The sequence below is a fragment of the Rhinichthys klamathensis genome, unplaced genomic scaffold (assembly GCF_029890125.1).
Source record: "Rhinichthys klamathensis goyatoka isolate OS25496 unplaced genomic scaffold, OSU_Roscu_1.1 h1tg000462l_1, whole genome shotgun sequence".
NCBI lineage: Eukaryota > Metazoa > Chordata > Actinopteri > Cypriniformes > Leuciscidae > Rhinichthys > Rhinichthys klamathensis.
This window is the reverse complement of record NW_026606951.1, coordinates 865,001-892,831: the sequence shown is the minus strand read 5'-3', so window position 1 is coordinate 892,831 and position 27,831 is coordinate 865,001. Positions and strand designations below refer to the sequence as shown.

Below are 27,831 nucleotides of genomic sequence, written 5' to 3'. Positions count from 1 at the left end.
TTTCACACTGACAGCTGTTAGAAACTATTGTTTGTCCGAGATGGCAACAGTAACTAAGGGGGGCGGGGCTTACCGATAGGTCAATTGTCAAAAACATAAATAAAACTAACATCAGTTCTATATATCGGTTATCGGCACATAAACATGCAAATAATTGGTATCGGTTATAAAAAAACAAAAACAATCTCGATGTCTAATTTAAAACCTTGAAAACAACAGTGTTTCTCTGAGCTTTGGAGGGCTTGAATGGAGAGGTTTCCGTCATGCGAGTGTAGAAAAGCCGGACTGTGATCAGGATCACGACCTGAGGCCCGAGGCCCTTCCCAGCATACCTTGATGTTCTCCACGGTGCGCTTGAGCGGGCTGACGGCCTCGGGGATCAGCAGGAGCCAGTTGCGAGCGGTGGACAGGAGCGTTCTCATCCAGGCCGGCTGGGCGTCAGTCGAGGACGTCGAGCGCTTCTTCTCCGTCTCGTACGCCAGGTCGTCCTCATCCTCCAACATCTGCATCTTCAACAGCTTCCCCATCATGTCAATGCCTGAGCGAGAGGACACGCCCACAGGAAGTGAGGTGCGCGAGGGACACGCCCACAGGAAGGGAAGGAGGGAGATCAGATTAGCAGCTGGACAAACTTGCACGTTCAAGCATTGTGTTGTTAATAAGGAGGTTAAAGTGCCAGAAAAGCAGCAACAGGAAGGCTTGCCACGTCTGCGCTAGAGCTGTCAAATACAAATTAAAATGTTGTGTGTTGAGGCGCGTGAGACATGATGATGATGACGTAACTAACACGATATAAGTTAGCTTTAAAAATTGGTGCAACGACACTTGACCAATCCTGCACATCGGTCAGAGCTGAGTGTGTGTGAGTGAGTGAGTGAGTGAGTGAGTGAGTGGGTGAGTGAGTGAGTGGGTGAGTGGGTGAGTGGGTGAGTGAGTGAGTGAGTGTGTGTGAGTGAGTGAGTGTGTGAGTGAGTGAGTGAGTGAGTGAGTGAGTGAGTGGGTGAGTGAGTGAGTGGGTGAGTGGGTGAGTGGGTGGGTGAGTGGGTGAGTGAGTGAGTGAGTGAGTGGGTGAGTGAGTGAGTGAGTGGGTGAGTGAGTGAGTGAGTGGGTGAGTGGGTGAGTGGGTGAGTGGGTGGGTGAGTGAGTGAGTGAGTGGGTGAGTGGGTGGGTGAGTGAGTGAGTGAGTGAGTGGGTGAGTGGGTGAGTGAGTGAGTGAGTGAGTGTGTGTGTGTGTGAGTGAGTGGGTGAGTGAGTGAGTGGGTGAGTGGGTGAGTGAGTGTGTGTGTGAGTGAGTGAGTGAGTGAGTGGGTGAGTGGGTGGGTGAGTGGGTGAGTGAGTGAGTGAGTGAGTGGGTGAGTGAGTGGGTGAGTGAGTGGGTGAGTGAGTGAGTGAGTGGGTGAGTGAGTGAGTGAGTGAGTGGGTGAGTGAGTGGGTGAGTGGGTGAGTGAGTGAGTGGGTGAGTGAGTGAGTGAGTGAGTGAGTGGGTGAGTGAGTGGGTGAGTGAGTGGGTGAGTGAGTGAGTGAGTGAGTGAGTGGGTGAGTGAGTGAGTGAGTGGGTGAGTGAGTGGGTGGGTGAGTGAGTGAGAGTGAGTGTGTGAGTGAGTGTGTGAGTGTGTGAGTGAGTGTGTGAGTGAGTGAGTGAGTGAGTGGGTGAGTGAGTGAGTGAGTGGGTGAGTGAGTGAGTGGGTGAGTGAGTGAGTGGGTGAGTGAGTGGGTGAGTGAGTGAGTGGGTGAGTGAGTGGGTGAGTGGGTGAGTGAGTGGGTGAGTGAGTGGGTGAGTGAGTGGGTGAGTGAGTGAGTGGGTGAGTGAGTGAGTGAGTGGGTGAGTGAGTGGGTGAGTGGGTGAGTGAGTGAGTGAGTGGGTGAGTGAGTGAGTGGGTGGGTGAGTGAGTGAGAGTGAGTGTGTGAGTGAGTGTGTGAGTGAGTGAGTGGGTGAGTGGGTGAGTGAGTGAGTGAGTGAGTGAGTGTGTGAGTGAGTGAGTGGGTGAGTGAGTGAGTGAGTGAGTGGGTGAGTGGGTGAGTGAGTGAGTGAGTGTGTGAGTGAGTGAGTGGGTGAGTGAGTGAGTGAGTGGGTGAGTGGGTGAGTGAGTGGGTGAGTGAGTGAGTGAGTGAGAGTGAGTGTGTGTGAGTGAGTGTGTGTGTGTGTACAGGTCCTTCTAAAAAAATTAGCTTATTGTGATAAAGTTCATTATTTTCCATAATGTAATGATAAAAATGAAACTTTCATATATTTTAGATTCATTGCACACCAACTGAAATATTTCAGGTCTTTTATTGTTTTAATACTGATGATTTTGGCATACAGCTCATGAAAACCCAAAATTCCCATCTCAAAAAATTAGCATATCATGAAAAGGGTCTCTAAACGAGCTATTAACCTAATCATCTGAATCAACTAATTAACTCTAAACACCTGCAAAAGTTTCCTGAGGCTTTTAAAAACTCCCAGCCTGTTTCATTACTCAAAACCGCAATCATGGGTAAGACTGCCGACCTGACTGCTGTCCAGAACCCCTTTTCCACCAACAAGAACCGGGTGCTCGTTCAGAGCCAGAGCTGGTTCGACTGACAAGCTTACTAAGAACCGGTTTGCCTTTCCACCGGCTAGAGAGCCACAACAGAGCCAGATCTTATGTCACTGCATTCGTCTCATGTTGCCCAGCAACGCTAGTACGGTAGCGCCAAACACAAACACGCCAGGCTTGTTCGAGATGCATCGGCTTCTCGCAGATCGATCGCCGCATGACATCAAAGCACTGCGAAAGCGATCCAAAAGCACAAGGAGTCGTATGATCTCCAAACACTCCCGCAGCTCCGATCGGTCCGCGCCGCTCCGATGCATCTCGAACAAGCCATCAACAATAACGGACGTTGCGTTACTATGGATGCTCATGGGTTTGCAAAAATACATCGGAATCCAACGCGACTGTGCAGCTCGCCGTAACTTACATAGACGGATATTATAATCAAGCTGCTATTAGCTCGACTAGCTGCTATTTAAAAATGGCGGTCACAAGTTTCTATTCGTCTTGTTGGTCACGGTAACCCCGCCCCCAGCCCCTGACGCAAGCGGTTCTCACTTGGCTTTGTTCTAGACCAGCAATGATTTGGTGCTACTTAAGAACCACTTTTCCTGGTTCGGAGCTGGTGCTTTGCGTGTGGAAAAACAAAGAACCGAATTGAAACTAGGCTCTGGCTCCGAACCAGCACCAGCTCTGCCTTGGTGGAAAAGGGGTACAGAAGGCCATCATTGACACCCTCAAGCAAGAGGGTAAGACAGAAAGAAATTTCTGAACAAATAGGCTGTTCCCAGAGTGCTGTATCAAGGCACCTCAGTGGGAAGTCTGGGGGAAGGAAAAAGTGTGGCAAAAAACGCTGCACAACGAGAAGAGGTGACCGGACCCTGAGGGAGATTGTGGAGAAGGACCGATTCCAGAGCTTGGGGGACCTGCGGAAGCAGTGGACTGAGTCTGGAGTAGAAACATCCAGAGCCACCGTGCACAGGCGTGTGCAGGACATGGGCTACAGGTGCCGCATTCCCCAGGTCAAGCCACTTTTGAACCAGAAACAGCGGCAGAAGCGCCTGACCTGGGCTACAGAGAAGCAGCACTGGACTGTTGCTCAGTTTTGCATGTCATTCGGAAATCAAGGTGCCAGAGTCTGGAGGAAGACTGGGGAGAAGGAAATGCCAAAATGCCTGAAGTCCAGTGTCAAGTACCCACAGTCAGTGATGGTCTGGGGTGCCATGTCAGCTGCTGGGGTTGGTGCACTGTGTTTTATCAAGGGCAGGGTCAATGTAGCTAGCTATCAGGAGATTGTGGAGCACTTCATGCTTCCATCTGCTGAAAAGCTTTATGGAGATGAAGATTTCATTTTTCAGCACGACCTGGCACCTGCTCACAGTGCCAAAACCACTGGTAAATGGTTTACTGACCATGGTATTACTGTGCTCAATTGGCCTGCCAACTCTCCTGACCTGAACCCCATAGAGAATCTGTGGGATATTGTGAAGAGAAAGTTGAGAGACGCAAGACCCAACACTCTGGATGAGCTTAAGGCCGCTATCGAAGCATCCTGGGCCTCCATAACACCTCATCAGTGCCACAGGCTGATTGCCTCCATGCCACGCCGCATTGAAGCAGTCATTTCTGCAAAAGGATTCCCGACCAAGTATTGACTATTGAGTGCATAACTGAACATAATTATTTGAAGGTTGACTTTTTTTTTTGTATTAAAAACACTTTTATTGGTCGGATGAAATATGCTAATTTTTTGAGACAGGAATTTTGGGTTTTCATGAGCTGTGTGCCAAAATCATCAGTATTAAAACAATAAAAGACCTGAAATATTTCAGTTGGTGTGCAATGAATCTAAAATATATGAAAGTTTAATTTTTATCATTACATTATGGAAAATAATGAACTATCACAATATGCTAATTTTTTGAGAAGGACCTGTGTGTGTGAGTGAGTGAGTGAGTGAGTGTGTGAGTGAGTGAGTGAGTGAGTGAGTGAGTGAGTGAGTGAGTGAGTGAGTGAGTGAGTGAGTGAGTGAGTGAGTGAGCTGAAACACTGTCAACAGAAAGCGCTCAGCACTCGCTCAGATCAAGTTGAGCGTCTGGTGTGTGTGTGATGATCAGTATGTAGATGTAGAGAGTAGAAGTGAGTGTTTCTTAATGTCAGTTTGCTGGTGTGTGTTCATGTAGTTCATTACGCTGTGTGTTGAAGTGTGTTTCTCAGGTTACTGATGCACCAACACAGTTTTAGAATATAATTTGAATTTTGATAATACTTAAAGAAATTCCAAATTAGCTTTTCAGTCATTTTGACAGCCCTAGTCTGAGCTGATACTGATAATACATGAGTTTAGTTGCAAAAACTCAGCAAAACTTTATGAATGAGACTCTAGAGAATAAAGTTTGAGTTTGGCGTGAATGAAGAGTTTTATTGGCGTGCATGAATGAGAGAGAGAGAGAGAGAGTGTGTGTGTGAGTGTGTGTATGAGAGAGAGAGAGAGAGAGTGAGTGTGTGTATGAGAGAGAGAGAGAGAGAGAGAGAGAGTGTGAGTGTGTGTATGAGAGAGAGAGAGAGAGAGAGAGAGAGAGAGAGTGTGAGTGTGTGTATGAGAGAGAGAGAGAGAGAGAGTGAGTGTGTGTATGAGAGAGAGCGAGAGAGTGTGAGTGTGTGTATGAGAGAGAGAGAGAGCGAGAGAGTGTGTGAGCGAGAGAGAGAGCGAGAGAGTGTGTGAGCGAGCGAGAGAGCGAGAGAGTGTGTGAGCGAGAGAAAGAGAGACAGAGTGTGTGTGTGAGAGAGAGAGAGAGAGAGAGAGAGAGAGAGAGAGAGAGAGAGAGAGAGAGAGAGAGAGAGAGAGAGAGAGAGAGAGAGAGAGAGAGAGAGAGTGTTTGTGAGAGAGAGAGAGAGAGCTCGTACCCTGAGTCGTGAGCAGGACCTTCTCTGCGTTACTCGGCAGCCCGAGCCATGATGGAGTCTGAGTGTCCGGCAGCAGCTCCACCCAGTGGATGAACTCCTCACGCCTGACCGACACACACACACACACAGGTCAGTCACCAGTGCCTCGTGCAGCACTGATCGCTTCACAGGAAAACAATTCAAAATTCATCATTTATGAAACTATTTCACATTCTGCAGTAAAGCAGCTCCACAGAAGTTCAGATAAAAAGTTTGTGCTTTGTATGCTTGTATTTGTTGCCTTGTTTTATATTGTACGGTGTCCTTGAGTGTCCTAACCCTCACCCATAAATAAAAGGTATTATTATTATTATTATGAACTTTACACTGTTATTGAGCTGAACTGATCTGAATAAGGAGTTGAGTCTCATATCTGATGGATCATCAGTGATTCTGTCTCTGCCTGTGGAGAAGCATGTGATGCAGAAGCGTGAGGTTAGGCTGACCGGATGCCGTCGGGCATCTTGATGTCCTTGTGCCCGTCCACTTTGAGCGCCAGCTTGAACTCGCTGTCGAAGCTGCTGGTGGTGAAGAGCCGATCCAGGAACGTGTTCAGGAGCCGCTGGTCGAACTCGTTATCGATGCGCCCGCCGTAGATCGACTGAGCCATCAGAGTCTTCAGAGCCGCCCACGGGATCTTATCCGGAGAGATGTTCTGCCGACCCTGGGGAGAGCGACAGGTGTTACACACACACACACACACACACACACACCCTGGGGAGAGCGACAGGTGTTACACACACACACCCTGGGGAGAGCGACAGGTGTTACACACACACACACACTGGGGAGAGCGACAGGTGTTACACACACACACACCCTGAGGAGAGCAACAGGTGTTACACACACACACACACACACCCGTGTTACACACACACCCTGGGGAGAGCGACAGGTGTTACACACACACACTGGGGAGAGCGACAGGTGTTGCACACACACACCCTGGGGAGAGCGACAGGTGTTACACACACACACTGGGGAGAGCGACAGGTGTTACACACACACACCCTGGGGAGAGCGACAGGTGTTACACACACACACCCTGGGGAGAGCGACAGGTGTTACACACACACACACTGAGGAGAGCGACAGGTGTTACACACACACACACACACACACACACCGAGGAGAGCGACAGGTGTTACACACACACACACCCTGAGGAGAGCGACAGGTGTTACACACACACACACAAACACACAGGGGAGAGCGACAGGTGTTACACACACACACCCTGAGGAGAGCGACAGGTGTTACACACACACACACCCTGAGGAGAGCGACAGGTGTTACACACACACACACACACACCCTGGGGAGAGCGACAGGTGTTACACACACACACCCTGAGGAGAGCGACAGGTGTTACACACACACACACCCTGAGGAGAGCGACAGGTGTTACACACACACACACACACAAACACACAGGGGAGAGCGACAGGTGTTACACACACTGGGGAGAGCGACAGGTGTTACACACACACACAAACACACACACCCTGAGGAGAGCGACAGGTGTTACACACACACACACACACACACACACAGGGGAGAGCGACAGGTGTTAACACACACACACTGGGGAGAGCGACAGGTGTTACACACACACACACCCTGAGGAGAGCGACAGGTGTTACACACACACACACACACACACCCTGAGGAGAGCGACAGGTGTTACACACACACACCCTGAGGAGAGCGACAGGTGTTACACACACACACACACACCGAGGAGAGCGACAGGTGTCACACACACACACACCGAGGAGAGCGACAGGTGTTACACACACTGGGGAGAGCGACAGGTGTTACACACACACACACACACACACACCCTGAGGAGAGCGACAGGTGTTACACACACACACACACACACAGGGGAGAGCGACAGGTGTTACACACACACACACACACCCTGAGGAGAGCGACAGGTGTTACACACACACACACAAACACACAGGGGAGAGCGACAGGTGTTACACACACTGGGGAGAGCGACAGGTGTTACACACACACACACACACACACACCCTGAGGAGAGCGACAGGTGTTACACACACACACACACACACACACACACAGGGGAGAGCGACAGGTGTTAACACACACACACTGGGGAGAGCGACAGGTGTTACACACACACACACCCTGAGGAGAGCGACAGGTGTTACACACACACACACCCTGAGGAGAGCGACAGGTGTTACACACACACACCCTGAGGAGAGCGACAGGTGTTACACACACACACCCTGAGGAGAGCGACAGGTGTTACACACACACACCCTGAGGAGAGCGACAGGTGTTACACACACACACCCTGAGGAGAGCGACAGGTGTCACACACACACAGACCGAGGAGAGCGACAGGTGTTACACACACACACACACACCGAGGAGAGCGACAGGTGTCACACACACACACACCGAGGAGAGCGACACACACCTTCGCCGTGTCATCCAGCCAGGTGTCGATGGTGTCGCAGGCGGAGCGCAGGTCCGACTCCCCGAACTCGTATTTCTTGGACCAGCCGAGCGGAGCGTAACGGAGCCGCTCCTGGATGACGGCGTGGAACCAGGCCAGCAGGAAGTACAGGCGCGCGCGCTCGTTCGGGGACTGACAACAACAACAACAACAACAACATGATGAACATGTGACAACAATCGCCACAATGCTGAAGCTCAAACACCGGCAGCAGAGATGAGCCGAGACACAACATGCATCACAATATGCACATCTTTATTTGATTTCTAACCCCACACACTAGCACACCTTACATTAGGTGTCCTAATTATTATTAATAACACTTACTAATTTAGCAGATGCTTTTATCCAAAGCGACTTACGGATGAGAAAAACATCTTGAAGAGGCAATAAAGAAGTGCCAGTAACAGCTATTAAATACCTATACATGGATTTACTGAGCATGTTCTGGAAAATGACCAGATTTACTGCCAGTGAGTCTGAGGTTTGGTCAGGAGTAGAGGTTATAGGAGTCAGGGTCAGGAGTAGAGGTTATAGGGGTCAGGAGTAGAGGTTATAGGGGTCAGGAGTAGTGGTTATAGGAGTCAGGAGTAGAGGTTATAGGGGTCAGGAGTAAAGGTTGTAGGGGTCAGGAGTAAAGGTTGTAGGGGTCAGGAGTAGAGGTTATAGGGGTCAGGAGTAGAGGTTATAGGGGTCAGGGACAGGAGTAGAGGTTATAGGAGTCAGGGTCAGGAGTAGAGGTTATAGGGGTCAGGAGTAGAGGTTATAGGGGTCAGGAGTAGAGGTTATAGGGGTCAGGGACAGGAGTAGAGGTTATAGGAGTCAGGGTCAGGAGTAGAGGTTATAGGGGTCAGGGTCAGGAGTAGTTGTTATAGGGGTCAGGAGTAGAGGTTATAGGGGTCAGAGTCAGGAGTAGAGGTTATAGGGGTCAGGGACAGGAGTAGAGGTTATAGGGGTCAGGAGTAAAGGTTATAGGAGTCAGGGTCAGGAGTAGAGGTTATAGGGGTCAGGAGTAGTGGTTATAGGAGTCAGGAGTAGAGGTTGTAGGGGTCAGGAGTAAAGGTTGTAGGGGTCAGGAGTAAAGGTTGTAGGGGTCAGGAGTAGAGGTTATAGGGGTCAGGGACAGGAGTAGAGGTTATAGGAGTCAGGGTCAGGAGTAGAGGTTATAGGGGTCAGGAGTAGAGGTTATAGGGGTCAGGAGTAGAGGTTATAGGGGTCAGGGACAGGAGTAGAGGTTATAGGAGTCAGGGTCAGGAGTAGAGGTTATAGGGGTCAGGGTCAGGAGTAGTTGTTATAGGGGTCAGGAGTAGAGGTTATAGGGGTCAGAGTCAGGAGTAGAGGTTATAGGGGTCAGGGACAGGAGTAGAGGTTATAGGGGTCAGGAGTAAAGGTTATAGGGGTCAGGAGTAGTGGTTATAGGGGTCAGGAGTAGAGGTTATAGGGGTCAGGAGTAGTGGTTATAGGGGTCAGGAGTAGAGGTTATAGGGGTCAGGGACAGGAGTAGAGGTTATAGGAGTCAGGGTCAGGAGTAGAGGTTATAGGGGTCAGGAGTAGAGGTTATAGGGGTCAGGAGTAGAGGTTATAGGGGTCAGGGACAGGAGTAGAGGTTATAGGAGTCAGGGTCAGGAGTAGAGGTTATAGGGGTCAGGGTCAGGAGTAGTTGTTATAGGGGTCAGGAGTAGAGGTTATAGGGGTCAGAGTCAGGAGTAGAGGTTATAGGGGTCAGGGACAGGAGTAGAGGTTATAGGGGTCAGGAGTAAAGGTTATAGGGGTCAGGAGTAGTGGTTATAGGAGTCAGGAGTAGAGGTTATAGGGGTCAGGAGTAGTGGTTATAGGAGTCAGGAGTAGAGGTTATAGGGGTCAGGAGTAGAGGTTATAGGGGTCAGGGTCAGGAGTAGAGGTTATAGGGTTCAGGGACAGGAGTAGAGGTTATAGGGGTCAGGAGTAAAGGTTGTAGGGGTCAGGAGTAGTGGTTATAGGGGTCAGGAGTAGAGGTTATAGGGGTCAGGAGTAGTGGTTATAGGGGTCAGGAGTAGAGGTTATAGGGGTCAGGGTCAGGAGTAGAGGTTATAGGGGTCAGGGTCAGGAGTAGTGGTTATAGGAGTCAGGGTCAGGAGTAGAGGTTATAGGGGTCAGGAGTAGAGGTTATAGGGGTCAGGAGTAGTGGTTATAGGGGTCAGGAGTAGAGGTTATAGGGGTCAGGGTCAGGAGTAGAGGTTATAGGGTTCAGGGACAGGAGTAGAGGTTATAGGGGTCAGGAGTAAAGGTTGTAGGGGTCAGGAGTAGTGGTTATAGGGGTCAGGAGTAGAGGTTATAGGGGTCAGGAGTAGTGGTTATAGGGGTCAGGAGTAGAGGTTATAGGGGTCAGGGACAGGAGTAGAGGTTATAGGAGTCAGGAGTAGAGGTTATAGGGGTCAGGAGTAGAGGTTATAGGGGTCAGGGACAGGAGTAGAGGTTATAGGAGTCAGGGTCAGGAGTAGAGGTTATAGGGGTCAGGGTCAGGAGTAGTTGTTATAGGGGTCAGGAGTAGAGGTTATAGGGGTCAGAGTCAGGAGTAGAGGTTATAGGGGTCAGGGACAGGAGTAGAGGTTATAGGGGTCAGGAGTAAAGGTTATAGGGGTCAGGAGTAAAGGTTATAGGGGTCAGGAGTAGAGGTAAAATGGGTCAGGAGTAAAGGTTATAGGGGTCAGGGTCAGGAGTAGTGGTTATAGGGGTCAGGAGTAGTGGTTATAGGGGTCAGGAGTAGAGGTTATAGGGGTCAGGAGTAGAGGTTATAGGGGTCAGGAGTAGAGGTTATAGGGGTCAGGGACAGGAGTAGAGGTTATAGGAGTCAGGGTCAGGAGTAGTTGTTATAGGGGTCAGGAGTAGAGGTTATAGGGGTCAGGAGTAGTGGTTATAGGGGTCAGGAGTAGAGGTTATAGGGGTCAGGAGTAGAGGTTATAGGGGTCAGGGTCAGGAGTAGAGGTTATAGGGGTCAGGAGTAGAGGTTATAGGGGTCAGGGACAGGAGTAGAGGTTATAGGAGTCAGGGTCAGGAGTAGAGGTTATAGGGGTCAGGGTCAGGAGTAGTTGTTATAGGGGTCAGGAGTAGAGGTTATAGGGGTCAGAGTCAGGAGTAGAGGTTATAGGGGTCAGGGACAGGAGTAGAGGTTATAGGGGTCAGGAGTAAAGGTTATAGGGGTCAGGAGTAGTGGTTATAGGAGTCAGGAGTAGAGGTTATAGGGGTCAGGAGTAGAGGTTATAGGGGTCAGGGACAGGAGTAGAGGTTATAGGAGTCAGGGTCAGGAGTAGTTGTTATAGGAGTCAGGGTCAGGAGTAGAGGTTATAGGGGTCAGGAGTAGAGGTTATAGGGGTCAGGAGTAGTGGTTATAGGGGTCAGGAGTAGAGGTTATAGGGGTCAGGGTCAGGAGTAGAGGTTATAGGGTTCAGGGACAGGAGTAGAGGTTATAGGGGTCAGGAGTAAAGGTTGTAGGGGTCAGGAGTAGTGGTTATAGGGGTCAGGAGTAGAGGTTATAGGGGTCAGGAGTAGTGGTTATAGGGGTCAGGAGTAGAGGTTATAGGGGTCAGGAGTAGAGGTTATAGGGGTCAGGGACAGGAGTAGAGGTTATAGGGGTCAGGAGTAGTGGTTATAGGGGTCAGGAGTAGAGGTTATAGGGGTCAGGAGTAGAGGTTATAGGGGTCAGGGACAGGAGTAGAGGTTATAGGGGTCAGGGTCAGGAGTAGAGGTTATAGGGGTCAGGAGTAGAGGTTATAGGGGTCAGGGACAGGAGTAGTTGTTATAGGAGTCAGGGTCAGGAGTAGAGGTTATAGGGGTCAGGAGTAGAGGTTATAGGGGTCAGGAGTAGTGGTTATAGGGGTCAGGAGTAAAGGTTGTAGGGGTCAGGAGTAGTGGTTATAGGGGTCAGGAGTAGAGGTTATAGGGGTCAGGAGTAGTGGTTATAGGGGTCAGGAGTAGAGGTTATAGGGGTCAGGGTCAGGAGTAGAGGTTATAGGGGTCAGGGTCAGGAGTAGTGGTTATAGGAGTCAGGGTCAGGAGTAGAGGTTATAGGGGTCAGGAGTAGAGGTTATAGGGGTCAGGAGTAGTGGTTATAGGGGTCAGGAGTAGAGGTTATAGGGGTCAGGGTCAGGAGTAGAGGTTATAGGGTTCAGGGACAGGAGTAGAGGTTATAGGGGTCAGGAGTAAAGGTTGTAGGGGTCAGGAGTAGTGGTTATAGGGGTCAGGAGTAGAGGTTATAGGGGTCAGGAGTAGTGGTTATAGGGGTCAGGAGTAGAGGTTATAGGGGTCAGGGACAGGAGTAGAGGTTATAGGAGTCAGGAGTAGAGGTTATAGGGGTCAGGAGTAGAGGTTATAGGGGTCAGGGACAGGAGTAGAGGTTATAGGAGTCAGGGTCAGGAGTAGAGGTTATAGGGGTCAGGGTCAGGAGTAGTTGTTATAGGGGTCAGGAGTAGAGGTTATAGGGGTCAGAGTCAGGAGTAGAGGTTATAGGGGTCAGGGACAGGAGTAGAGGTTATAGGGGTCAGGAGTAAAGGTTATAGGGGTCAGGAGTAAAGGTTATAGGGGTCAGGAGTAGAGGTAAAATGGGTCAGGAGTAGAGGTTATAGGGGTCAGGGGTGGAGTTTATAGGGGTCAGGAGTAAAGGTTATAGGGGTCAGGGTCAGGAGTAGTGGTTATAGGGGTCAGGAGTAGTGGTTATAGGGGTCAGGAGTAGAGGTTATAGGGGTCAGGAGTAGAGGTTATAGGGGTCAGGAGTAGAGGTTATAGGGGTCAGGAGTAGAGGTTATAGGGGTCAGGGACAGGAGTAGAGGTTATAGGAGTCAGGGTCAGGAGTAGTTGTTATAGGGGTCAGGAGTAGAGGTTATAGGGGTCAGAGTCAGGAGTAGAGGTTATAGGGGTCAGGAGTAGAGGTTATAGGGGTCAGGAGTAGAGGTTATAGGAGTCAGGGTCAGGAGTAGAGGTTATAGGGGTCAGGAGTAGAGGTTATAGGGGTCAGGAGTAGAGGTTATAGGGGTCAGGGACAGGAGTAGAGGTTATAGGAGTCAGGGTCAGGAGTAGAGGTTATAGGGGTCAGGAGTAGAGGTTATAGGGGTCAGGGACAGGAGTAGAGGTTATAGGAGTCAGGGTCAGGAGTAGAGGTTATAGGGGTCAGGGTCAGGAGTAGAGGTTATAGGGGTCAGGGGTAGTTGTTATAGGGGTCAGGAGTAGAGGTTATAGGAGTCAGGGTCAGGAGTAGAGGTTATAGGGGTCAGGAGTAGAGGTTATAGGGGTCAGGAGTAGAGGTTATAGGGGTCAGGGACAGGAGTAGAGGTTATAGGGGTCAGGAGTAGTTGTTATAGGGGTCAGGAGTAGAGGTTATAGGGGTCAGAGTCAGGAGTAGAGGTTATAGGGGTCAGGGACAGGAGTAGAGGTTATAGGGGTCAGGAGTAAATGTTATAGGGGTCAGGAGTAAAGGTTATAGGGGTCAGGAGTAAAGGTTATAGGGGTCAGGAGTAAAGGTTATAGGGGTCAGGAGTAAAGGTTATAGGGGTCAGGAGTAGAGGTTAAAGGGGTCAGGAGTAGAGGTTATAGGGGTCAGGGGTGGAGTTTATAGGGGTCAGGAGTAAAGGTTATAGGGGTCAGGAGTAGAGGTTATAGGGGTCAGGAGTAGAGGTTACAGGGGTCAGGAGTGGAGGTTATAGGGGTCAGGGGTAAAGGTTATAGGGGTCAGGAGTAGTGGTTATAGGGGTCAGGAGTAGAGGTTATAGGGGTCAGGAGTAGTGGTTATAGGGGTCAGGAGTAGAGGTTATAGGGGTCAGGAGTAGAGGTTATAGGGGTCAGGAGTAGAGGTTATAGGGGTCAGGGACAGGAGTAGAGGTTATAGGAGTCAGGGTCAGGAGTAGAGGTTATAGGGGTCAGGAGTAGAGGTTATAGGGGTCAGGAGTAGAGGTTATAGGGGTCAGGGACAGGAGTAGAGGTTATAGGAGTCAGGGTCAGGAGTAGAGGTTATAGGGGTCAGGGTCAGGAGTAGAGGTTATAGGGGTCAGGGTCAGGAGTAGTTGTTATAGGGGTCAGGAGTAGAGGTTATAGGGGTCAGAGTCAGGAGTAGAGGTTATAGGGGTCAGGGACAGGAGTAGAGGTTATAGGGGTCAGGAGTTAAGGTTATAGGGGTCAGGAGTAGAGGTTATAGGGGTCAGGGACAGGAGTAGAGGTTATAGGAGTCAGGGTCAGGAGTAGAGGTTATAGGGGTCAGGGTCAGGAGTAGAGGTTATAGGGGTCAGGGTCAGGAGTAGTTGTTATAGGGGTCAGGAGTAGAGGTTATAGGGGTCAGAGTCAGGAGTAGAGGTTATAGGGGTCAGGGACAGGAGTAGAGGTTATAGGGGTCAGGAGTTAAGGTTATAGGGGTCAGGAGTAAAGGTTATAGGGGTCAGGAGTAAAGGTTATAGGGGTCAGGAGTAAAGGTTATAGGGGTCAGGAGTAGAGGTTAAAGGGGTCAGGAGTAGAGGTTATAGGGGTCAAGGGTGGAGTTTATAGGGGTCAGGAGTAAAGGTTATAGGGGTAAGGGTCAGGAGTAGAGGTTATAGGGGTCAGGAGTAGAGGTTATAGGGGTCAGGAGTAGAGGTTACAGGGGTCAGGAGTGGAGGTTATAGGGGTCAGGAGTGGAGGTTATAGGGGTCAGGGGTAAAGGTTATAGGGGTCAGGAGTAGAGGTTATAGGGGTCAGGATCAGGAGTAGAGGTTATAGGAGTCAGGAGTAGAGGTTATAGGGGTCAGAGTTAACGCTAGGGATGAAGAACTACTTAATGGAATTACAACGCACCAACATGTATGTACACTAATATCTTGTATCGAATGGTTCAGCACAGGGCCTATTATAAAGAGTGACCCAAACAATCACTCATTCTCCTATAAAAAAATAATAGGTGCATTTAAAAATAATGCAGTTTGTCAATTTCGGATCAAACGTGCTCGACTGCGCAGATAAAGTAGATCAGATAGATCAGATACGCAGATAGAGTAGATCAGATGGATCAGATACGCAGATAGAGTAGATCAGATCCTGCAGATAGAGTAGATCAGATAGATCAGATCCTGCAGATAGAGTAGATCAGATACGCAGATAGAGTAGATCAGATAGATCAGATACGCAGATAGAGTAGATCAGATACGCAGATAGAGTAGATCAGATACGCAGATAGAGTAGATCAGATACGCAGATAGAGTAGATCAGATAGATCAGATACGCAGATAGAGTAGATCAGATGGATCAGATCCCGCAGATAGAGTAGATCAGATACGCAGATAGAGTAGATCAGATACGCAGATAGAGTAGATCAGATACGCAGATAGAGTAGATCAGATGGATCAGATCCCGCAGATAAAGTAGATCAGATACGCAGATAGAGTAGATCAGATACGCAGATAGAGTAGATCAGATAGATCAGATACGCAGATAGAGTAGATCAGATACGCAGATAGAGTAGATCAGATATGCAGATAGAGTAGATCAGATACGCAGATAGAGTAGATCAGATGGATCAGATCCCGCAGATAGAGTAGATCAGATACGCAGATAGAGTAGATCAGATACGCAGATCAGATACGCAGATAGAGTAGATCAGATACGCAGATAGAGTAGATCAGATGGATCAGATCCCGCAGATAGAGTAGATCAGATACGCAGATAGATTAGATCAGATACGCAGATAGAGTAGATCAGATGGATCAGATCCCGCAGATAGAGTAGATCAGATACGCAGATAGATTAGATCAGATACGCAGATAGAGTAGATCAGATAGATCAGATACGCAGATAGAGTAGATCAGATACGCAGATAGAGTAGATCAGATAGATCAGATACGCAGATAGAGTAGATCAGATACGCAGATAGATTAGATCAGATACGCAGATAGAGTAGATCAGATACGCAGATAGAGTAGATCAGATACGCAGATAGAGTAGATCAGATACGCAGATAGAGTAGATCAGATGGATCAGATACGCAGATAGAGTAGATCAGATACGCAGATAGATTAGATCAGATACGCAGATAGAGTAGATCAGATAGATCAGATACGCAGATAGAGTAGATCAGATACGCAGATAGAGTAGATCAGATGGATCAGATCCCGCAGATAGAGTAGATCAGATACGCAGATAGAGTAGATCAGATAGATCAGATACGCAGATAGAGTAGATCAGATACGCAGATAGATTAGATCAGATACGCAGATAGAGTAGATCAGATAGATCAGATACGCAGATAGAGTAGATCAGATACGCAGATAGAGTAGATCAGATGGATCAGATCCCGCAGATAGAGTAGATCAGATACGCAGATAGATTAGATCAGATACGCAGATAGAGTAGATCAGATAGATCAGATACGCAGATAGAGTAGATCAGATACGCAGATAGAGTAGATCAGATGGATCAGATCCCGCAGATAGAGTAGATCAGATACGCAGATAGATTAGATCAGATACGCAGATAGAGTAGATCAGATGGATCAGATACGCAGATAGAGTAGATCAGATAGATCAGATACGCAGATAGAGTAGATCAGATGCGCAGATAGAGTAGATCAGATGGATCAGATCCCGCAGATAGAATAGATCAGATACGCAGATAGATTAGATCAGATACGCAGATAGAGTAGATCAGATACGCAGATAGAGTAGATCAGATACGCAGATAGAGTAGATCAGATAGATCAGATACGCAGATAGAGTAGATCAGATACGCAGATAGAGCAGATCAGATGGATCAGATCCCGCAGATAGAGTAGATCAGATAGATCAGATACGCAGATAGAGTAGATCAGATAGATCAGATACGCAGATAGAGTAGATCAGATACGCAGATAGAGTAGATCAGATAGATCAGATAGAGTAGATCAGATACGCAGATAGAGTAGATCAGATAGAGTAGATCAGATACGCAGATAGAGTAGATCAGATCCCGCAGATAGAGTAGATCAGAGGTGTTTCTGCACTCACCTTACACATGCGCGCCACAGGGATATTGCTGAAGGTGCGCAGCATGTTGGCCTTCATACCCGGAGGAGGCTCGAACACGAAGATGCGTCCGGCACGCAGCAGGTTCACCGGCACCTGAGAGAAAACATCAATCATCAGATGAGGCGTTCATGACACGTGACAGAGACTGAGCACAGGAAGTGATGCGGAACCTTCGGGTTGATCTCCATGGTGAGGAAGAGCCGGAAACTGGCGTGCGGTTGCATGGAGTGGAGTTTCTTCTCCAGCTGCATCAGCCAACCGGGAGCCAGATGCACGTTCTCCAGCATCACCCACCTGAAACACACACACACAGACACACACGCGTGTGAGAGCAGCTCGTGAGCGCCGGAGGAGTGTGTGCTGGTCGAGCGCTCTCTCACCTGCCCGACTTCACCGCTGTGTTGATGTCTCGGTCCGCCTTATTAAACCCTTCAGCAGAACCTGGAGACGGACAAGAGTTCAGTTCATGTGTGCTAACACTTTACTATATGTAAAATCATGTTAGTGCATTAGATAATATTAACAGATACAACTGATAAATAATATGTTAGTAAATGTTGGAATTAATAAAAGTATTTTTCATTGTTAGTTCATGTTAACTTATGGAAGCTTGTGTCCATCACAGAATAAAACATTTTAAAAGATAATTGTGAATTCCGAGTTTATCTCTTACAATTTTGACTATTTCTCATAATTGCGACATATAAACTCATAATTGCGTGTTATAAAGACTCTCACAATTGCGACTGTCTTTTCTCAGAATTGTGAGATATAAAGTCCAACCCATATCATGCTATTCTGAGATAAAAAGTCGCAATTACCTTTTTTTATTTTTTATTCTGTGGCGGAAACAAGCTTCCACCGTTGAATCCAGTGTGTTATATCTACATGAGTGTGTTATATCTACATGAGTGTGTTATATCTACATGAGTGTGTTATATCTACATGAGTGTTTCCGTTGAATCCAGTGTGTTATATCTACGTGTGTGTGTGAGGTCTCACCGATGGAGATGGAGGTGATGTGTTTGTTCTGCTCGGCGGCGAGATCCCTCACTAGACCACTAGCATCGTACCCGGGCACAGAACACATCAGCACCGGCGTCCCCGGCTTCACCTGCGCACACACACACACGAGCACTGAAGCAGGAGTCGCTCGCGTCACACACACACACACGAGCACTGAAGCAGGAGTCGCTCGTGTCTCACACACACACACACGCCTCTTACCTCGCTGTCCACGATGTTGGCCAGGTCTAGTGGCTGATCGATGATGGCCATGAAGTTTTCTCCCAGGATTTTGGACACAAAGATGTGTGACATGGCCAGCAGACGATCGGGTCTGAACGCCTGGATCAGCAGCAGCTGGTGGACGGCCTGACCAATCAGAGCTGAGGACACACACACACACACACACACACACACACACACACACACACACACACACACACACACACGTGTCACTTCTGCAGGGGCTCACAGGACGTCAGGTCAAGTCACCTTCATTTATATAACGCTTTTGATATTAAATGTGTCATCATCACTGCACTCACTGGACGCCTTCTCTTCGCTCCACAGGTACGGCACCGACAGCTCAGGCGAGTTGCTCTCCAGCCACATAAAGAATTGCTGGAACACAGAAGGGGTCAGAGGGGTCAGGTGATCAGAGGGGTCAGAGAGGGGTCAGGTGATCAGAGAGGGGTCAGGTGATCAGAGAGGGGTCAGGGGGTCAGGTGATCAGAGGGGTCAGGTGATCAGAGGGGTCAGGTGATCAGAGAGGGGTCAGGTGATCAGAGGGGTCAGGGGATCAGAGGGGGGTCAGGGGATCAGAGGGGTCAGGGGATCAGAGAGGGGTCAGGTGATCAGAGGGGTCAGGTGATCAGAGAGGGGTCAGGGGATCAGAGAGGGGTCAGGGGATCAGAGAGGGGTCAGGGGATCAGAGGGGTCAGGTGATCAGAGAGGGGTCAGGGGATCAGAGAGGGGTCAGGTGATCAGAGAGGGGTCAGGTGATCAGAGAGGGGTCAGGTGATCAGAGAGGGGTCAGGTGATCAGAGAGGGGTCAGGTGATCAGAGAGGGGTCAGGGGATCAGAGAGGGGTCAGGTGATCAGAGAGGGGTCAGGGGATCAGAGAGGGGTCAGGTGATCAGAGAGGGGTCAGGGGATCAGAGGGGTCAGGTGATCAGAGAGGGGTCAGGGGATCAGAGAGGGGTCAGGGGATCAGGTGATCAGAGAGGGGTCAGGGGGTCAGAGAGGGGTCAGGTGATCAGAGAGGGGTCAGGGGGTCAGGTGATCAGAGAGGGGTCAGGGGGTCAGAGAGGGGTCAGGGGATCAGAGAGGGGTCAGGGGATCAGGTGATCAGAGAGGGGTCAGGGGGTCAGAGAGGGGTCAGGTGATCAGAGAGGGGTCAGGGGGTCAGAGAGGGGTCAGGGGATCAGAGAGGGGTCAGGGGATCAGAGAGGGGTCAGGGGATCAGGTGATCAGAGAGGGGTCAGGGGGTCAGAGAGGGGTCAGGTGATCAGAGAGGGGTCAGGGGGTCAGAGAGGGGTCAGGGGATCAGAGAGGGGTCAGGGGATCAGAGGGGTCAGGGGATCAGAGAGGGGTCAGGGGGTCAGAGGGGTCAGGTGATCAGAGAGGGGTCAGGGGGTCAGAGAGCGCTGTGTGAGCTCCGACTGAGCACAGATGCAGACTCACCTCATCCGCCTGGACGGTGGACACCAGGTCTCTGAAGGCTGGCACTCGGCTGAGGCGCACCATGGCCTCCGCCTGCTCTCCGCTCAGACCCTTCAACTTCGGCACGCTCGCCCCGCTCAACACAATCTCCTTCCCACGCAAGTAGTGCTGGAACTCTGCGTCGTACGAGGGTTCGCTGGGAGACACGAGCACAGAGCGGGAGAAACGTCAGGCCTTCACCGGGCGCCTGTATAACCCTAACCTCAACTTTTATTCACGTATGAACGTTGATCAGCGACTCAAACAGGGAGAGCAGTGCCCGGTTGCATAAAGCACCTTAAGTGTAATTTTCCCTTAAGTTCGCCCTTATGTTTCCCTTAAACCTCAGGGTGTTGCAGAAAAAAAACCTTAAGTGTTACTTAAGGGTTTCTTTAAGTGAAACGTCATAACCACTTACAATTTCCCTTAAATGCTGTTTTTTCACCAGTAATCCCGTAAAAAGCGTTAAGTGTTGCATAAAACCCCTTAACGGTCATTTCCCTAAGGCCGTGTGTCCACCAAAGCGTTTTTACTCGCGCCTGGCGTACGTTTTCAATTGTTTTCAATGGGAGCGCGGCGTTTTTTAAACGCCATGTGCGCAACGAGGCGCTGAGCGTGTATTTAACGCTCAAGCGCTGAGCGTTCGGCTTTTTTTACACGCTGAAGCGCTGAGCGCCCGGCGTTTTTACTGGTCACCGAGAGTTGAAAAATGTTCAACTTTTGGATAAAACGCAGCGCTCATCACTGTCACTTTTCACCAACCGTCCAATCACAGTGGAGGAGGGGCGGGACTAATATCACACCGACCAACTGTCATTCAACATTCTTTGTGTACAAGGACATCAACCAGCAGAGCTGAACAAAATGGATGAAAAATTAATATTGCTGGTCTCCGAACATACATGTTTATACCAGATGACATCCCTGGATTACCACAATGTGAATTTAAAAAACAATACTTGGAGGAACATTTCATCGGCGATCGGTCTATCAGGTAAGCAGTCAGACAGCTGATCGGTGGGGGCCAGGATCTACGTTAGCGTAACGTTAGCTTGCAAACCGTCAAAGCTAATTTTTTTTTAGATACATTTCTATAAATAACGCCCGGTAATCGGAATATTGTATTCAGATATTCTGTATCATAGCAACGAAGCGTCTCAACGGAAAAAAGGCTGCGCTGCCAAAACGCTCTCAAGCGCCCACAGCTGGGCGTTTTCAGCAGAGCGTCTAGCGTTTTCAGCCGGCTAAAAACGCTTTGGTGGACACACGGCCTAAGTATAATTTAAGGTTTGGAAATCGTAACCCTTAAGAGTAACGCGGACAAAAATAAGACGACATGACTGAATTTATGGAACCAGCTGAAGATCATTATGTGCCAAGAAGAATTTTTAGGGATAGGGAGAACCCTTTGGACCATCTTAGCGATGAAAATTGGTTAGAATACCGGTTTGATCGACGCGCAATATTTGACATCGCTAACAAACTAGCCGGCGACCTTGACCATGTCACACATCGCAACCACTCTTTACCAGCGGTGTTCAACTGCTTATAGCACTGCGTTTCTTTGCAACTGGGAGTTCTCAGACGATAGTGGGAGATGTTTTCCACGCGCAGGAATCGTCTGTCAGAACAGTGGTTCACCGGGGCTCTTTCCCGTCATTTAAACGCAACGGTCAAGTTTCCATCCCGTAGTTTCCTTTTCAAAATTGTTTTTATTTTACCATATTCGTCAAGAATAATACATTTGTCCTCCTCTGTCCAATTAGGCTTTCTTTTTTTGTTTTCTTTTTCCATTCCGATATCCTAGTCCGCTTTATTTGATGAAACCGCGAAATAGCTAGTGTTAGTGTTTTGCGTATCTATGGCAACAACAGACTTTTATAACGTGAATCCAGGAATGCTGTCGTGAAACACTTAAATGTTTCCCTTACCTAGAGATTATATGCAACACCCTTAAGTTATTCTCTTAGGTTAGGGGAAATCACCCCTTAAGTATCACACTTAAGGGAAAAACTTGAGGTGCTTTATGCAACCGGGCACAGAAGCTCAGGAACACCAGCGTGGGTCGTGGCCTAACCCCAGACAGCATGAGTGGACCTGGAGTGGTCAGTACCTGGTCAGGCCCTTCAGGTTGATCCGGGCGAGCAGTACAGCGAACGTGATGTGATCCTGATGCAGCATCCCTCGAGCCACTCGGTTAAACGCGCCCTGCGGAGAAACACCACCACACATTCAGAAACACCGCCACACATTCAGACATGCATGATCTACACCCGCTCAGTGATCTACACCCGCTCAGTGATCTACACCCGCTCAGTGATCTACACCCGCTCAGTGATCTACACCCGCTCAGTGATCTACACCCGCTCAGTGATCTACACCCGCTCCAGTGATCTACACCCGCTCAGTGATCTACACCCGCTCCAGTATTGCAGCGGTGAACAGTGATCTACACCCGCTCCAGTGATCTACACCCGCTCAGTGATCTACACCCGCTCCAGTGATCTACACCCGCTCAGTGATATACACCCGCTCAGTGATATACACCCGCTCAGTGATCTACACCCGCTCAGTGATCTACACCCGCTCAGTGATCTACACCCGCTCCAGTGATCTACACCCGCTCAGTGATCTACACCCGCTCCAGTATTGCAGCGGTGAACAGTGATCTACACCCGCTCCAGTGATCTACACCCGCTCAGTGATCTACACCCGCTCCAGTGATCTACACCCGCTCAGTGATATACACCCGCTCAGTGATATACACCCGCTCAGTGATCTACACCCGCTCCAGTGATCTACACCCGCTCAGTGATCTACACCCGCTCCAGTGATCTACACCCGCTCAGTGATATACACCCGCTCAGTGATATACACCCGCTCAGTGATCTACACCCGCTCAGTGATCTACACCCGCTCAGTGATCTACACCCGCTCCAGTGATCTACACCCGCTCAGTGATCTACACCCGCTCCAGTTTTGCAGCGGTGAACAGTGATCTACACCCGCTCCAGTGATCTACACCCGCTCCAGTGATCTACACCCGCTCCAGTGATCTACACCCGCTCCAGTGATCTACACCCGCTCAGTGATATACACCCGCTCAGTGATCTACACCCGCTCCAGTGATCTACACCCGCTCCAGTGATCTACACCCGCTCAGTGATCTACACCCGCTCCAGTGATCTACACCCGCTCCAGTGATCTACACCCGCTCCAGTGATCTACACCCGCTCAGTGATCTACACCCGCTCCAGTGATCTACACCCGCTCAGTGATCTACACCCGCTCCAGTGATCTACACCCGCTCCAGTGATCTACACCCGCTCCAGTGATCTACACCCGCTCAGTGATCTACACCCGCTCAGTGATCTACACCCGCTCAGTGATCTACACCCGCTCAGTGATCTACACCCGCTCCAGTGATCTACACCCGCTCCAGTGATCTACACCCGCTCAGTGATCTACACCCGCTCAGTGATCTACACCCGCTCAGTGATCTACACCCGCTCAGTGATCTACACCCGCTCAGTGATCTACACCCGCTCAGTGATCTACACCCGCTCAGTGATCTACACCCGCTCAGTGATCTACACCCGCTCCAGTGATCTACACCCGCTCCAGTGATCTACACCCGCTCAGTGATCTACACCCGCTCAGTGATCTACACCCGCTCAGTGATCTACACCCGCTCCAGTATTGCAGCGGTGAACAGTGAAGTCTGCTTTACCGGAGTCATCTGTGGATCTCTGCAGTTTCATGTGTTCAGTGCTGCTGTATTTAAGTTTATTGCCCTACCATCGCTACATTTAACAACATGATATTATTAATACAAAATAATAAAAACAAACATACAAACAAACTAACAATGAACAATACATTTATTACAGTATTTATTCATCTTTGTTAATGTTAGTTAATAAAAATACAGCTGTTCATAGTTTGTTCATGTTAGTTCACAGTGCATTAACTAATGTTAGCAAATACAACCTTTGATTTTAATTATTTATTAGTAAATGTTTAAATGAATATTTATGATTAATAAATGCTGAAGAAGTATTGTTCATTCTTAGTTCATGTTAACTAATGAACCATATTGTAAAGTGTTACCACAAACATTTGATAAAATTCACGTTTATTGGATCTCAGCAGAAAAGAAAGCGAGCTGAACTGGGTTAGCATGGGTTAGCACTTGTGTCTCTGAGCCTCACCTGGAACAGGTCTTTGGTGATGTGCGTCAGGCGCTGTGTGTGGTCGCTCACACTCTTCAGGTTCGAGTTCTCGTACAGCACAGTGTGGTAGATGTCCAGGAAGAAGTGCAGCGAGTACTGGTACAGGAAGTGCATCTGCAGCGCAGGAGATCAGCATGAGGAGCGTCGGGGAACACAAGTCACTCGAGTTACGCGGTCAGATTACTTTCATCAGGTAACTAGTAAACTAATGCATTACTGATACATTTACAGCAAAATATCGGAGTTACTATTTCAAATGAGTAACTAGTTACTTTTTCACATTTAATGACTGACAGCTCTCCTGTCCTCATGTTGAGAGTAAGTGCAGAGGCGTGTGTGTGTGTGTGTGTGTGTGTGTGTAAACATGATGGTTATTGTAGTTCTAGACTAAATGTGAGGGTGCATTTACTAATCTCACTGGCACAAAAAAAAAAAAAATTATTCCTCAAAATGAATAAAATCAGTGAAATGCAAAATAAGAATAATACCCAAACCTCCAATAATTAAATATGTTAAATAAAACAGATATTTATTAAAAACAAAACAAACAAGCCCAGCCCAGGTAAGAAAAAGTACCGTAACGCATTACTTTTCTTAAAAAGTAACTAAGTAACAATTAGAGCGCCTCCATGGGGAAGTAGATGCTGCAGGCCGAGGCCAGGGACACACACACACACACACCTGGTTAAGCGCCTCCATGGTGAAGTAGATGCTGCTGCAGGCCGAGGCCAGGGACAGGTACTGCTGCGACACCGACTCCACCTCCTGCATCACAATGTCGGTCTCCTCCACCTTCCTCGTCACCTCCGCCGCCTCCTTCTTCAGGTTCTCCAGGGTCGTGATGATGGTGTCGTCGTCCAGGATACGACCCTTGACCTCGTTCAGGGCTTGCAGGAGAGACTTCTCGAGCTGACGCAGACGCAGCTGGAACTCACCTGAGCGGACCAACACAACCACGTTACACTCAACCCAACACAACCACGTTACGTTACACTCGACCCAACACAACCACGTAACACTCGACCCAACACAGCCACGTAACACTCGACCCAACACAGCCACGTAACACTCGACCCAACACAGCCACGTTACACTCGACCCAACACAGCCACGTTACACTCGACCCAACACAGCCACGTTACACTCGACCCAACACAGCCACGTTACACTCGACCCAACACAGCCACGTTACACTCGACCCAACACAGCATCGTTACACTCGACCCAACACAGCCACGTAACACTCGACCCAACACAGCCACGTTACACTCGACCCAACACAGCCACGTTACACTCGACCCAACACAGCCACGTTACACTCGACCCAACACAGCCACGTTACACTCGACCCAACACAGCCACGTTACACTCGACCCAACACAGCCACGTTACACTCGACCCAACACAGCCACGTTACACTCGACCCAACACAGCCACGTTACACTCGACCCAACACAGCCACGTTACACTCGACCCAACACAGCCACGTTACACTCGACCCAACACAGCCACGTTACACTCGACCCAACACAGCCACGTAACACTCGACCCAACACAGCCACGTAACACTCGACCCAACACAGCCACGTAACACTCGACCCAACACAGCCACGTAACACTCGACCCAACACAGCCACGTTACACTCGACCCAACACAGCCACGTTACACTCGACCCAACACAGCCACGTTACACTCGACCCAACACAGCCACGTTACACTCGACCCAACACAGCCACGTTACACTCGACCCAACACAGCCACGTTACACTCGACCCAACACAGCCACGTTACACTCGACCCAACACAGCCACGTTACACTCGACCCAACACAGCCACGTTACACTCGACCCAACACAGCCACGTTACACTCGACCCAACACAGCCACGTTACACTCGACCCAACACAGCCACGTTACACTCGACCCAACACAGCCACGTTACACTCGACCCAACACAGCCACGTTACACTCGACTAAAGTTAGAAACATCATGTTTGCAGATATGAGGAAACATGCGGAGTTCACACACTCGTTTCTCTGAAACACACTTCTACTGCTACTCCGTTACTTTACTTTGCGTTGGAATGTCTGTTTTGTTTTGATCTGTGCGATACTGCACGTAGCCAATTGCGCTCCTTCGTGTTGTGTGTCCTCAAACTGGCGACCCGTGAGCGTTAGAGTCCGAGGGGAAACGCAATACCTATTCCCACCACTAGCTGTGCTTACAGACGGCACCTTTAACAGCTCAGCACGATCATCACGAGTGGATCTCAGTGCTCTCCTTCATCATCATCATCATCATCACTCACCCTGGAGCTTCAGGAGGTCGGAGCGCTTCTCGTCCACGTCGGGCCGCTCGGCCTTCAGGACCTCGTTCAGGCACTGGCTCTGGAGGCTGCTGCGGGTCACCGTGAAGTTCACAAAGGTCACGCGAGAGCAGAGGTCGGGGGGGAACTCCACCTGCACAGACACAAGCGGTGTCACGCTGGGGAATCAATCTGAAGAACAACTGACGTGATTAAAAAAAAATCAGAGGCATTAAACGAGTCGCAGAAGAAACACTCGTGCAGCAGCGCTGGGAGAAAGACATCGAGTCACAACTGTCGAGATTTATTCATCATGGTGCGTTCACACCGGACGCGAATAGCGCGTCAGGCGCGAGTGATTTCAATGTTAAGTCAATGCAAAGACGCGTTACGCGCGTAAAAAATTCCTGCGGCGCGAATGAGGCGAATTGAGCGTCTGGCGCGTTAAGCGCGAATTATTTAGTTAGTGCTATTTGTGCATTCACGCGTTTGACGCGAATTCGCGTCTGCCGCCCGAGTTGAAAAATCTGAACTTCTGCGTCAATTCGCGCCGCGTTAACCAATCAGGAGCCTAGCTGCTTGCTGCTGTCACGTGGTGAAGTATCTGGATGCTTCAATAAATTATTTTGTAATATATGACTGTGGTTCTAATGCACAACAAAGCAAATATTTTATCACATAAAACTTGATTTCAATATATGAGACATATTCATTTTGTATTGAATGCTATTTATTCCATATCTAGATTATATGAAATATTATTATAATGTAAAGACAACCAACATATAAGTTCGTGTCTGGACAGTGATGTGTGAGAGAGAGAAAAAAATAACAGGACAGATTAATCACTTTTGGAGGCTGGCTTCGTTTATTATCAAAACAAAAATAAATGACAGATTAGGTGGATGCGGGCGAGGGTGAACCTCGCGCCGGGCTGTAGAGCGCGGGCTCGACAGGCATAGACCACTCGAGGCCGAGGGCTTATACGGCCTACGCTGTCCTCGTCAGCGTCCTCACCATTAGGTCCACCAAACCTAGCTCCTGGAGCAAATTGTGAAACTCCTGAAACCCTCCGGAGGCTCTGGTGGACCCGAGTAGAGCGACGATGTCCCCTACGCAGCTGTTTCTGCTCTCCAGAGCATATACGAGCGGTGATTCTCTCGAATAATGCTAATGCTAATGCTCGATAAACATCTAAAAAGATGGCCGCGAACGGGTTTCGAAACTTTCGCCTCGCGTAAATTTCGCTTCAAACTTTTGTTTTTACGCGCGTCAATTTCGCCATTGACACACGAATTAACACAAAGTGGTCAAGCGTCAAACTAGACGCGGTAGACGCGAATTTGACGCGCTATTCGCGTCCGGTGTGAACGCACAGTCACAGTACTGTATGAGGCTTCTGAAATATAACTCAAAGATGTGATGAATTGTTTTTGTAAATATGACTCATCTTATACATCATGTACAGTCTAAGATATGATTTAGCTTCCCGATGGTCTAGTGTTATACATTGCAATATCGATTTGTAATACTTGTAGAATCGCAACTCTTTAAAATCGTAATACGTATCGCATCGGCACCCGAGTGTCGCATCGGAGAGACCGCCCCAGCCGGGCGTGTGCGTGGGCAGAG

General features: G+C 49.1%; 1 protein-coding gene across 2 annotated transcripts in view; it reads right to left on the bottom strand.

Moving 5' to 3' along the window:
- The window catches only part of dync1h1 (dynein, cytoplasmic 1, heavy chain 1), a 105,381-nt gene that overhangs the window by 8,843 nt on the left and 68,707 nt on the right, over positions 1–27,831 (bottom strand). For both annotated transcript variants that reach the window (XM_056236720.1, XM_056236721.1), the window contains exons 59-73: positions 26,203–26,353; positions 24,575–24,828; positions 23,873–24,007; positions 21,775–21,869; positions 19,644–19,818; positions 18,506–18,581; positions 18,183–18,343; positions 17,958–18,069; positions 17,336–17,396; positions 17,126–17,249; positions 16,935–17,048; positions 7,924–8,094; positions 5,915–6,132; positions 5,430–5,533; positions 333–538 (exon numbers count right to left, since the gene is read on the bottom strand). In XM_056236720.1, the coding sequence (XP_056092695.1) occupies positions 333–538; positions 5,430–5,533; positions 5,915–6,132; positions 7,924–8,094; positions 16,935–17,048; positions 17,126–17,249; positions 17,336–17,396; positions 17,958–18,069; positions 18,183–18,343; positions 18,506–18,581; positions 19,644–19,818; positions 21,775–21,869; positions 23,873–24,007; positions 24,575–24,828; positions 26,203–26,353 (2,157 nt within the window). The remainder of the gene's footprint in view (positions 1–332; positions 539–5,429; positions 5,534–5,914; positions 6,133–7,923; positions 8,095–16,934; positions 17,049–17,125; positions 17,250–17,335; positions 17,397–17,957; positions 18,070–18,182; positions 18,344–18,505; positions 18,582–19,643; positions 19,819–21,774; positions 21,870–23,872; positions 24,008–24,574; positions 24,829–26,202; positions 26,354–27,831) is intronic.